Source organism: Pan paniscus, chromosome 7 (genome assembly GCF_029289425.2).
Source record: "Pan paniscus chromosome 7, NHGRI_mPanPan1-v2.0_pri, whole genome shotgun sequence".
NCBI classification, from domain to species: Eukaryota; Metazoa; Chordata; class Mammalia; order Primates; family Hominidae; genus Pan; species Pan paniscus.
In genome coordinates this window covers 46,569,007-46,582,447 of record NC_073256.2, presented here as the reverse complement: position 1 = coordinate 46,582,447, position 13,441 = coordinate 46,569,007, and the positions used below count along the sequence as shown (strand labels likewise).

Sequence of the window (13,441 nt, the reverse complement as noted above, 5' to 3'; positions counted from 1 at the left end):
TACCCTGGAGAGGCGTGTTTATGTATACAGTCCAAAAATATTTCATCTGTCTCTGGTGCTGTCAGAATCTCAAGCTCAGAAGAGCACAGGAAAATAATGTGAGAGGATGGAAGCTTGGAGGGAATTTCAGTAGAGTTTCAATAGTTATCTTCACTGGCAAGAATGCAGGCCTTCTGAAAAAGTAGTTAAAATTACTTTTCTCATAGTAATTGACATATTTATCTCTTTCATGGATGGTTTCTTTTTAACCCTAAAATAAGAGGGATAAGCTGCTAGATTAGAGACTTGGGGGGTTTTGGAGAAAAACCTCTTACTGTCGTCAGTCACCAGCTGTGTTGTCTCCTTATGAGAGATGGAATATGCAAAGACAATTGCTGGACCGTGCGTAAAGATAGATCTCTGACCACAACCTGCAGCCACCTGCCCAGAAACCAACCTCTTATCTACAATAAACAGCCCAGGAAGCCTTCTGTCTGTAAGTCAGACTTCAGGAAGTCAAACTGCTATCTCTAATAACAACCCAGGAGGCTAAAGAATAACTCTGTAACAATCAGCACCAGATGGCCGGGACTTGATGAATAACTTCCCTAATCTCTGTTCCTGCTTCCAACTTACTACCAACCGGGAAAACCAAATGTCTATGCCTAACCAACCACATTGGCTGCTCTGCTTTTAGCTAGCCCGTCTTTAGTGTCCCCAGGCCAACAGCCTCCAATCAGGGCACCCCGAAGCCTTTCCTTTTGTCCACCATGAAGCTTTTCCACTCCCCTGCCTGCTTTTGAGTCTCTGCTGAACTCAAATGATGGTGGCTGACTCTGTTGCTGTAGTGAGCTGTGAATAAACAGCCTCTGCTTGTCCTCATTTGGTTGGTTTTCACTTATTTCCACACTTGCCTTCACCTGTCAGATGTGCACAGTCAAGGTGTTTGTCTTCTTGTTATGCTGGAACAGGGAAGGGGCAGAGGAAGTACATGAATAGGGCTTTGTGAGTGGTCGAGGAGCTGGTCCTGAGGATGGGGAAGGTGGGCCAATGGTGACCCTGTGGGGTGGCAAGGGGAGGCAGACACTCGAGACCTGACTTCCACGTGGGAGTAAGCAGTGCCACCTGGGGCCTTTGGTTGTGTATAAATGCTTGTAAAAAGTCTTTAGTGGTGTGGGGTCTTTCTTCTGCATAAAAGGGGCATATAGAGCAAAATTCAGTCTTTTTTAAATCTATTTCTTATGTCTTGTTTTGGTCTAGTTGTACAGGACAAAAACAAAACAAAACTCTTGGAATCTGAGATTTTCTTATTTGACTTTGTCCGCTGAAATCGTTGGGGAAGGGTTTGACCTTCCAATTTCCCAAAACAGTTCTTCAGGGTGAAATTTGTCTCTCTGCCCAGCACAAGATTGCTTTTGGAAGTGCTGATGGAAAATGAATCTGATGTAGGCTGTGTGAGGTTGGTGTATTTTACAAACATTAGGACAAGGCATTTTGCCATCAAGGCCAGAAGTGCCCACCCCACGTGTTTTCTTTGCTAATATGGAAGTGCAGAGCTCAGAGGGGCTCAGATTCACCCTTGCAGCCAGACTCCAAGCAGTGGAAAACATAGAGGAGAAGGGGGCTGACTGGCAATTCTGCAATAGCTATGTTAGGGAGTTGCTGGCAACTTTGCTCAAAATTCCTTGGCCTTAGGTATTGGTCTTACTCTTAGCTCTTTGATAGAAAGTTGGAAGGCAAGAATTTGTCAGTTCCTTTGAATTCTGAAAAATCAAATCTAAATATGTGTGTGATTGATTTTTTTTCAAAGATGATCACTGAAACCAAAAATTTGGAGTTTGAGTAGTGATTTTAAATGAGCAATCATTATTTTTAAGAGTCCATAGGAAGTTGATGATCACATCTCAATGTCAAATGAAGTCTGCGTTTATTCATACTAAGTGCCAGCTTCTTTGTTTCTTATTGTTCTTTTATTCTCCGCTCTTCCCTTTCTTATCATTCTTTTGTTTATTCAACAAGGATTTATTGAGAGTGAGGCACTGTGAGAATCATGCCCATGGCTTTTCTTTCCATGACTTCTTTCTTCTTTCATTTTCATCACTGGTGACACCACAAATTCAAAAGAATCTAAAGGATGTCCTGGGAAAAATGCTTTGTAGAAGTCTTAATGGTGAAAATGAGGGAAATTCCCGGGGTGCACCGAATGCTAAACAGTCTCCATAAACTCTAAAACGTATTTACTCCAAGATTCACAGCATTTTAGAGTGTGAGGTTGTTTTCAAGATCATTCAACCCAATTCACTTACTTTAAAGATGATACCGTTGAGAATCAGAGAAGTTAAATCACCTGTATCAGGTCACACATCGATTCGAGAGCTATTTCTGTCTATTTGGAATAGAATTTAAAAGCCCAAATTATCTTGCAGTTTCTCTGGGCCACTCGTTCAATCCACACATGTCTATGGGTTTTGCTCTCTGTGCTGTGCCCTGGAATAAAAGAGCATGACTAAGAGCCTGCTCCTTTGGCAAGTTCCTATCCAGGGAAGAAGACACAGGGAACGAGAGAAATGTCATACGGCAGGAGGCAGGAGACGTGCTGTGGTGCAGGACTGTGGGAAGTGCAGTGGGAGCACAGGACAGAGAGCCCCACCTCTACCTGGGGACTCAGGGAAGGTTCCTCATGGGAAGGACCTTTGAGCTTTGTCTCCGAAGTAACAAAGATGAAATCAGCAAGGCCCAGAGGGCACAAGACTGACAGCATGTTTGGGGAATAGCAGCAAGTCCAGGGGTAGCTACTTGGCAGGATGTGTCAGGCAAACAGAGATGGTGGTGCTAGAGAGATGGAGTGAGTTCTGGCTATGAGGTGCCTTAAAGGCCAAGGTGGGGAGTGTGGCTCTGTCTGCTGCAGGCACTGTGGGACCCACCAAGGTTCCCATGTGGGGAACAACACTATGAGTTCCCAGTTTGGAACTGTATTAGTCCATTTTCATGCTGCTGATAAAGACATACCCGAGACGGGGTAATTTGTAGAGAAAATGAGGTTTAATGGACTCACAGTTCCATGTGCCTGGGGAGGCCTCACAATCATGGTGGGCAAAAGGCATGTCTTACATGGTGGCAGACAAGAGAGAAATGAGAGCCAAGCAAAGGGGGTTTCTCCTTATAAAACCATCAGATCTCATGAGACTCATTCACTACCATGAGAACAGTATGGGGAAAGCCAATCCCATGATTCAATTATCTCCCACCAGGTCCCCCCTACAACACGTGGAATTATGGGAGCTACAATTCAAAATGATATTTGGGTGGGTACACAGCAAACCATATCAGGCACCTAGGGGTCAAGGCTTTCTCTGGTGGTCACTTCCTTGTATTATTTGAATATATGTTTTCTCCCTGATTAGACTGTATTCTTTGAAGAAGGAAGCATGGATTTATTTTTGCGGTCCTGTAGCTTTGCTATGCAAAGTGTGGTCCATAGCTCGGAAGACCAGCATTACTGGCTAGAAATGCAGAATCCCAGGACCTTGGGTTTCAGATTTTAAGATCTCCTGTTGATTTGTATGCATGTTAAAATTTAAGAAGCATTATCCTTAAAAACTCCTTCGTGCAAAGTCAAAGCTCATGAAATGTTTGTTGAATCAGATGTCATTGGAAAAATCTGTTTTGATAACAATTGGATTTCTATGTGGATAGCTACTTCCCCAAATAGCCTGATGGATAATACAGCTGAAATAAGTTGCTGAATAAGCAGAGACTGTGATTTTTAAGAAATGAAATAAGTTGCACCAGGCAGGTATTTGTTCTATTCTCTAACCCCACAAAGCGTAAAGGGGTCTGTGCACTGAGTGAGGTCTTATGAGGACAATAAAGAGAAGTCAGCTCTGAGTGATAAGCTGAATCTTGAGCTGGTGACAAGCTTAAAGAAAGCAAAGCTTCAGGAGAAGGTGCCCTTAGGGAGGGGGTGGCCTGATGCTTTTATGGTCCTTGTCCCTAGAATGAACACTTGCACATGAGTGTCCTGCGGAGATTTGCGGAAGAGAAGGTTGAGCTGCTGGAGAAGGCCATCGCACAGTGCTTCGCCTGCATGGAGCAGCCTCTGCAAGAAGGGGTCAGGACCGCCAGGACTTCTTACCGCTGCATCCTCAGGGCATGCTTGGTGGTGAGTGACCCTTCCAGGGAAAACTCGGATATTCCAGGAGGCCTGCCCAATCCCCAAGCTTCTTTTGCATCATCCCATTCCCTTCAAAAGAGGTAAAGAGTTAGCGGGCCGGGCACGGTGGCTCATGCCTGTAATCCCAGCACTTTGGGAGTCCGAGGTGGGCGGATCACAAGGTCAGGAGATCAAAAGCATCCTGGCCAACATGGTGAAACCCCGTCTCTACTAAAAATACAAAAATTAGCCAGGTGTGGTGGCGTGTGCCTGTCATCCCAGCTGCTCAGGAGGCTGAGGCAGGAGAATTGCTTGAACCAGGGAGGCGGAGATTGCAGTGAGCCGAGATTGCACTACTGCACTCCAGCCTGGTGAGAGAGTGAGACTCCATCTCAAAAAAAAAAAAAAAAAAAAAAAAAAAAAGAGCTAGAGGAGGGTAGGAGAGAGTGAAAATTGCACGTAACAGTTGTTCATCTGTGTCTTGAAAGGACCAAGGAAGGTACACAGTTCAGCAAAGACAGAGTGGGAATCTGGGATCTGAGGGTCTTGGTTGGAGTACCAGCTCCACCAAACATCCACCTTGTAGCCCTGGGCAAAGCTCTAGACCCATTTTTAAAAAATTTATTGGTTTTATTCTATAAAATGAGGATGCTCAATGCTTGCCCTACCTATCTGGTAGTGTTGATATCAGTATCAATGAGCTTACACAATAAGGAAACATCTTGTAACCTCTCAATTGGCATACAAATTGTGGTTTTATTTCATAATTAGTTGTATAGAGTTTCTGAAGGATGAAAATGTAAGTGTAAGGCAGTATTTATCTAAGACTAAGGGGTGAAAAAAGAGGCCTATTGTATTAGTCTGCTTGGGCTGCCATAACAAAATCCTATAGACTGGGTGGCCTGAACCACAGACATCGATTTTCCCATAGTTCTGAAGGCTGGAAGTCCAAGATCAAGGTGTCAGCAGGGTGAGTTCTGAGGCCTTTCTCCTCCTCTGGAGAAGGTAGATGGCCACCTTCTTGCTGTGTCCTCACGTGGCCTCTTCACTGAGCACGCACACTCCTGGGATCTCTTTCTCTTCCCAGAAGGACACCACACCTGTCAGATCAGGGCCCCACCCTTATGACCCCATTTAACCTTAATTGCCTCCTTACCAGCTGTGTCTCCAAACACAGTCACCCTGGTGGTTAGGGCTTCGCATGTGAACCTCAAGGGTCACACTTTAGTCCGTAGCACCCATTAAGGGGAAGATGTGATGGACAACACTGCTCATGTAGCAAAGATGACTTGGTGTCCCCCCATGCTGGGAGAAGTGCATGGATGGTCTGTGGTTGTAGTTTTTAGTGGGCCTTGGAAAGTTGGAATGTGAGCAGTGGAAAATGTGTGAAAAGGTGAGTGTGATGGGGTGGTTGGCTTCCTGGAGGCTTTTCTATGTGCACCGATGATACCGGCTTTCTAGCACCTGGCCTCTTCTGGGTGTTGTTATCTGTGTGCTTTGTGTAAAATCTTGTTTAAGTGTCTAGATGAGCCTGAGTGTGGTGGCTTGTGCCTGTATTCCCAGCACTTTGGGAGGCTGAGGTGGATGGATCACCTGAGGTCAGGAGTTTGAGACCAGCCTGGCCAACATGGTGAAACCCAGTCTCTACTAAAAATACAAAAACTAGTCGGGTGTGGTGGTGACACCTGTAATCGCAGCTACTGGGGAAGCTGAGACAGGAGAATCACTTGAACCTGAGAGGCAGAGCTTGCAGTGAGCTGAGATGGTGCCATTGCAGTCCAGCTGAGGTGACAGAGTGAGACTCCGTCTCAAAAAAAAAAAAAGTCTAGATAAGTAGATGCATGTGCTGCAATTTGGATGAAAGGAAAGGAGGAGATTCTCTAGCACAAGACAAAGAATAAATGCCGAAAGAACCAAGAGTAAAAGAGGAGATAAGTTGGGGTGATTCTGGGGTCACTGGGGAAAGTGTCAGTGTGTGGACACAGGAGGATGACAGCTGGAGTGTCTTCCATGCGGTTGGGCGTGGGTAGCCAAGTATCCGTGTGTGTAGTATGTACGCATGCGTGCATTCAGTCAGCAAATGTGAGCAAAATGCTGACTGTGGAATCAGATACTGCACGTTACCTTATCCCATCCTCACAGCCATTCTGTGAGGCAAACACCCTTATTATTATTTTAATTTTACAGCCTTAGAGAGACTAAATACCTTTTCCATGGCCATGCATGGACTCCACATCTAACCCAGGTCGGCCTAACTTCATAATTTGACACCCAACTCCTGCTGCACTCACCTGTTGCGTCTCCTAAACTACTCAGCAAACGATTGCAGCAACTTGTAGTTGCCAACCAGTTATATAGTTTAACATCTATAAATCCCCATAAAAGTAAATTTTGCTGCATTCATTCATTCATTCATTTCTGCATGTAACAAGGACTTTGGAATACAAGGCATGGTTGCCAAGAGGCTTCGTATCCCACATGGGCTCTGGTTCGTACCTCAGTTTCCCCATCTGCCACCTATGTGACCGGGACAAGTTACTCAAACTCTCTGTGCCTCAGGTTCCTCTGTGTAAATTGAGGACCATGGTACCTATGTTATAGGGTTGCTGTAAAGATAAGTTGAAAGAATGAACGTAAAGCGATAATGCTGGGTTGACCAACGCACTCAGCATAAAGAGAGTGTCTAACAAATCAACTGTTTTTCTTATTAGTTTTCGGGAATAGAAAGATACATCCCTGCTCAGAAGAGTTAAGAGAGCATTTGGGGAACTATAATAAAAGGTAGCATGCTGGTGAGGACCACAAGACAGTCAGAAAGTTCTCCAAATGTTTAGAGAAGGGAGAGCATTCTGGTGGGGGCTGTGGCAGGCTGGAATCTTTTGGCTGCAAATCAGAGTCCCTAACTGAAGCCATTCTTAGCCATGAGGAAGTGTATTGGCCCACGTGTCCGAGAGCCAAGGGAAGAGAGGGCCTGGGGGATGAGCTGAATCCAGTGCCTCCATGGGCCCCATTCTCAGGCTGCTTCTCTCATGATGGCAAAATGGCTGCAGCTGTTCTTGCACTCACATCTGAACACCATGAGCTCTGGAGCAGGGTTTGTTAACCTCAGCATGATTGACATCTGGGACCGGATCACGCTTTGTTGTGAGGGGCTGTCCTGTGAATTGCAGGTTGTTTCATCCCTAGACTCTACCCCCTAGGTGCTGGTAGCAGCCCCCACTCTTCAGTTGTGACAAAATCACTCCCGGTTGAGAATCACTGGTCTAGAGGAAGAGGGGGATAGCCATTTCCGGGCCTGCTTTCAGAAGAGTGAACTTTTTTTAGAAACCTCAGCAAACCCCTCACGGTGTTTCTTTGGCTCTAAGTGGGTCACATGCCTATTTCTAAACCGATCCCTGAGAAAAGAGAATGCCTTGTGCTGAATAGCTCAGGCCTGTGTGTGTGTCCCATCCTGGAGGCAGGAGTAGAGTTCATTTTCTCCAGAACAGAAGGACTAGGGAGGCAACAGTGAAGCAGGAGGGATGGATATTGGAAAAGAAATCGCAGGCCAGGTTAGAGGACAGTCCAATAAACCTTCTAGAGAGGAGGTTGTTGGAGCCTGGCCCTGGAGGCTGGTGGTGTGTCTTTGGGCAGAGGAGTGGAGGGGCAGGGAAGGCATTTCAGGGGAGGAAGGCCAGAGCTCATGTGGGAGCCAGAAGCTGCCATCTAACTGCAGTGCAAGTACACAGGGCAGAGTTTTGGGGGAATAGGCTGACAGTCAGCTTGCTGCAGACTTTAGACCAGGTTGAACAGTTGGAACATAGTGAAGTTTTGAGCAGAATAGCTTCATCAGAACTAATGCTTTGGGAAGCGTAATGCTTGGGGGAAAACTGGAGGCAGAGAGCCTGGTTAGGAGGTGTCAGGGTCTAACTGAGGTCTGAGGGGAGTTGGTGAGCGAGTGGCGGGTAGCTGGATAAACGAGGAATCGTAGACAGTTTTGACATGGCTTTACTCTTTCTCTGGGCATGAGCGAGCTGTATGTACAGCGTTAGCAGGGTAATTATACCGTCTATAGACAATAGTGGTTCTGAGCCAAGCACAAGCTCATGTGGGTGATCCTCTAATGCACCTCATGTGGCGTGGTTACATAATGTGCAGGGTTGTGCACCTGTACTCCAAACCCGCTGAGTCATGATGCAGTAGAAGACCGCCTCGGCCTACTCCTGACTAAAGCGCAGCCATTTCCCTTACAGTAGGTGCTTTGTTAAGATGAGACATGGCAAGATCTCAACGAAGGTTGTGGCAGACAGAATAGGAAGGAAGAGGTGGCTGGGAGAGCAAATCTGAAGGACATCTCAATGAGGATTATCAATAGTTCAGACATGGGGGGGGTGTGGGAAAGCAAGGTGGCAACATTTTTGGGGAAGATGTGCATCCAAGAGAAAGCAAATTGCTTCAATTTAAAGAAGATCTAAGAAGATTTGGGAGGGAGGAGCTTATCCTTTGGTTGCGGAAGCAATATTTTCACAACTGAAGATTATGTATTTACTGTTTCATGGAGGTGGAATATCTAATACAGTGTTGGAAATGTGGAACTGAAGCCTGGAGAGAGGTGGCGCTGGAGGATGTAGCTGTCACTTGCATGGAATTGATGCACATATACCAGTGAATGGGATTGAGGAGGAGTGGAGAGAAGGACAGTGATAGGATATCGCTTCATACAAAGGCCACGTTAAGGAAGCAAAAGAATAAAGAGGGGCAGGGGAGGGGCAGAGAAGGAAAAGCCTGAGAGGTAGCAGAAGAAGGAAATCGTGTAATGCCTATTTTCTTATTTTTATGCTTATTTTTAGTGTAATGCTTAATTTCTTATTTTCCAACCAGAAAACTGAAGTAATAAAGTTTGTTAAGGCTGAGTGCAGTGGCTCATGCCTGTAATCCCAGCACTTTGGGAGGCTGAGGCAGAAGGATTGCTTGAGGCCAGGAGTTCAAGACCAACCAGGCAACATAGCAAGAACCTGTCTCTTAAAAAAAAAAAGTTGGGCATGGTGGCATACCCCTGTAGTCCCAGCTTCTCAGGAAGCTGAGGCAGGAGGATCACCTGAGCCCAGGTGTTGGAGGCTGCAGTGAGCTATGGTCGTGCCACTGCACTCCAGCCTGGGTGACAGAGAGAGACCCTGTCTCTTAAAAAAGAAAAAAAAAGTTCATTAAGAAGAATATCACATGCTCCTGAGAAGTAAAAAACAAACAAACAAACAAACAAAAGCAAACCAGAGCCATTGGATTTGGCCATTGAGGGTTTCATTGGTGACTGTGCTAGGCAGCCACCACGGTGGCCCCAAGGGTCCTCACCTCTGGGTATTTATGCCCTCATGGAGTCTCCCCCACGTTGAATCAGGGCTGATTTCTGAGCAGGAGAATGCTGCAGAGGTGACAGTGTGTGGCTTCTGAGGCTAGGCCATCAAGGGCCATGGAAGTTTCCGTGGTGGCTCTTGGGTCACTTTCCCAGGGGGACGCCTTTGTGTCCTGAAATTGAGCCACTGTGTGCGGAGGTCACATGGAGAGCAACTAAGGCCCCCGCCTGAGGCCAGGAGCCAGCACCAGCGAGCAGCCGGGTGTCTTTGGAAGCAGATCCTCCAGCCTCACTCAGATGACTATGCCCCCAGCCACACCTGACCACACCTCAGGAGAATCCTGAGCCAGAGTGGCCAGCCCAGCCATCCCAGTCCTGACCCACAGATCCCTGAGGGATGACAGGCCTTTACTGTTTGTTTTTAAGCCACTGCACTGCTATGTTCGGGGTAATTTGTTTCATAGCAATAGATAAAGAAGTGACCTTAGATAGAGCTGTTTCTATCCCACGATTGAAAAACCTAGATCACAGAAAGTGAATGAGTGAGTGGGGGCTGAGAGGACGAAGGCATGAGGCAGAGATCACCCTGTTGAGAGTTTGCTGTGAGCGGAAGAAGCAACTACAGACATTTTCGAGTGTTTCCAGGACTTAACCCCATCAACTGTCCCATCTCATCAGCCCTTTAATGACTTCTTCCTCTGTGACTACAAACATGCCCAAGGTGCTCCTATCAAACAAACAATGTATCTTTGAGATCAGAAATTTGGGAAGACAGTTACATACTAACATCATATCATTATTTAACATAGGAAAATAACCGAAATGTCTGAGAACAAGAGAGAGGTAAAATGAATTATTTTTCATCCATATGATACTATATTAAATGGTGATTAGTACAATTTTTGGAACTTTTTTTTTTGAGTTGGAGTTTCGCTCTTGTTGCCCAGGCTGGAGTGCAGTGCTGCGATCTCGGCTCACTGCAACCTCTACCTCCCAGGTTCAAGCGATTCTCCTGCTACAGCCTCCTGAGTAGCTGGGATTACAGGCATGTGCCACCATGCCTGGCTAATTTTTGTATTTTTAGTAGAGATGGGGGTTTCACCATGTTGGCCAGGATGGTCTTGAACTCCTGACCTCAGATGATCCACCTGCCTTGGCCTCCCAAAGTGCTGAGATTACCAGTATGAGCCACTGCATCTGGCCTGGAACATATTTACAATGATTTGGGGATATTCTCATGTTGTAATACTAAGTAAAAAGAGCAGAGAAAAAAAGAGAGAATTATACCAATTGTACAATGCTATGTGGCCATTCCCTTAAAACATATATCATTGATTAAAAAATCACAGAGCTCTCTACTGAAATTTTAGCAAACACATTTTTACTCTCTTTACTAATGATTACCATCTGGCCGAAATTGATTAATGTCTCTCATAGGTCTAGCTTTATATTTTTCTTTCCTCTCATTTATGTATTTATTTCCCTGGGAAAAAAACATCGCCAAGACATTACAAATCAAATTGTATTTCATTAAAAGTTTAACAAAAAGTTTATGAAATCTGGACTATCCTTAGAAAATTCAAGACATATACTTATTGTCCGGTCATAGAACGTTGTCATTCATTCATTTATTTATTCATTCAATAATTGCTCATTTAGCAAATATTTCTCAAACACTACTTAAGTTATTGCCAGATGTTGAGGACATAAAGATGGATGAGACACTGTGCCTGATTTCAATGAGCTGATGGCCGAGTACAGGAGCTGGACAAATGAGTAAACTAACACAGAATCACTTCAGAAGGGTTGTGATCAAAGTGAGCACAGGGACTTTAGGAAGCCCATGGCAGGGGCACCCAGACGACCTAGAGGTGTGACCACTGTCCTCCCTCTTTTAGTTTAATCATATATTTAAAGAGCATGTTGTCTCTACACTTTCCTGTGATTCTTGGTAGTGATCTTTGGCCAGGGCAATGCAATTCTAATCCAGTGACCTTCCAGTTAATGCCTGCTAACTCTGCTAATTTATTGTTGATTATCTAGAGGAGTAAAGGAAACCAAGGTTTTCATCAGACCCTGAAAGCTGTTTGCCTGAAAAATGGCATCTATGCCTCCAGGACTCTGGCGAGAATTGATCTAAATGAAGCCCTCACTCAGCCCATCTATGACCAGATCGACCCTGTTTTTGGAAGCATTTTTAGGTAAAGGATCTCTCATCTTGCACCTTCGGGAACAAACATCGGAAGAATGTGGAGCCAGTCTTTAAGAATTTAGACTTTGGATCTGTAAGTGTAAAGAGTAGCTTGTAACTGGAGAAGGAAACCTTAGTCTTTGGCAAAACACAAAAGCCTTCTTGGTTTGGTTTACTTAAAAATTTCCCATGATGACCTGGACACAGATTGAGATGCTGCTTTCAGACTAATGTTACGATTCCCATTATTTTTCAAATATCTCATACATGCAGCAGGGGATACATTTTCTTAGGGATCTGAGCCCAGGACAGGGTATTTTGATTGGAGAGAGTAGAATTAAGCAAACACATGGCCTTTAGAACTTTCTTTCTTCCTTTTTTTTAAAAAATGAGACAGGGTCTTGCTCTGTTGCCTAGGCTGGAGTGCAATGGCACAATCCTAGCTCACTGCAGCCTCAAACTCCTGGACTCAGGCAATCCTCCCATCTCAGCCTCCCAAGTAGCTGAGACCACAGGCATATGCCACCATGCCTGGCTAACTTTTAAAAAATATTTTTTGTAGAGACAGAGTTTCGCTGTGTTGACCAGTTTGGTCTTGAAATCCTGACCTTAAATGATCCTCCCCCATCGTCCTCCCAAAGTGCTGGGATTACTGGCGTGAGCCACCACACCCAGCCTCAGAGCTTTCCCTGAATGCACTGAAGATGCTGTGTCTGTTTCTGACACACTCTGCCTGCTCACATACATGGTGTGGGTTTGGGGACTGTACCTCCTTGGTGCTCCCTCCTTCCCTCCTTCCTTGACCTCTAATTCTTTTTTTTTTTTTTTTTCTTGAGATGGAGTCTCGCTCTGTCGCCCAGGCTGGAGTGGTGCAGTGGCGCGATCTCAGCTCATTGGAAGCTCTGCCTCCTGGGTTCACGCCATTCTCCTGCCTCAGCCTCCCGGGTAGCTGGGACTATAGGCACCCGCCACCATGCCTGGCTAATTTTTTGTATTTTTTAGTAGAGACGGGGTTTCACCATGTTAGCCAGGATGGTCTCGATCTCCTGACCTTGTGATCTGCCCGCCTCGGCCTCCCAAAGTGCTGGGATTACAGGCGTGAGCCACCGCGCCCGGCTGACCTCTAATTCTTTACTCCATCAGCAGAAACAGAATCTCCCAGTCCCCAAGTACAGCCACCCATAGTCTCTGTCCTTCCCGCTGGCATTTCACGTGGTTGCCCATTGGTGGCTGCTTGAACCATTCTCCAGCCTTTGCTTGTGTCTTACTCAGAGCCCCCATCCCTGCCCCACCTTTCTTTAAGCACGTCTTGAATTATGCCATTCCATCGATTGCACCCCCGCCCTGTTTACAATTCTGTGGGCTAAACTTCAAATTCCTTAGAACGCGTTCAAGACATTCCACCTGCCTCCAGCTTGCCTTTCCAACCTCTGCCTGCACCGCTGCCTGGTTGCAGCCTTGTGCTGTAGCCCACCCAGCAGGTGGCAAAGAGAGAGCAGCTACCTGTCCTGGCCACCAATGCTGAGCACTTGGCAGGCATTAGCTCATTGGATGTTCCCAGCGACTCTAAGGAGTGGCTTCTGTCTTTTTACATCTGAACAAACTGAGATTCAGAAAATTATGCATCTTTCCCAATGGCACCCAACTCATGAGCAGAGAGCTAGGATTTAAAGCTTGTGCTCTCTCCTCTGCAACCTCTCACTTCCTATTTCTGGGATATTCTGAAACGACTGTGCTTACCATGTTGTCCCATGGGGAATAATTTCTTCTTTCCACTTCTTCAGATCTT

At 45.8% G+C, this 13,441-nt stretch overlaps 1 protein-coding gene across 1 annotated transcript in view; it reads left to right on the top strand.

Annotated features, from left to right (window-relative positions):
- The window catches only part of NUGGC (nuclear GTPase, germinal center associated), a 63,055-nt gene that overhangs the window by 39,676 nt on the left and 9,938 nt on the right, over positions 1-13,441 (top strand). The window contains exons 13-14 of the mRNA XM_008956228.6: positions 3,977-4,141; positions 11,505-11,662. Of these exons, the coding sequence (XP_008954476.1) occupies positions 3,977-4,141; positions 11,505-11,662 (323 nt within the window). The remainder of the gene's footprint in view (positions 1-3,976; positions 4,142-11,504; positions 11,663-13,441) is intronic.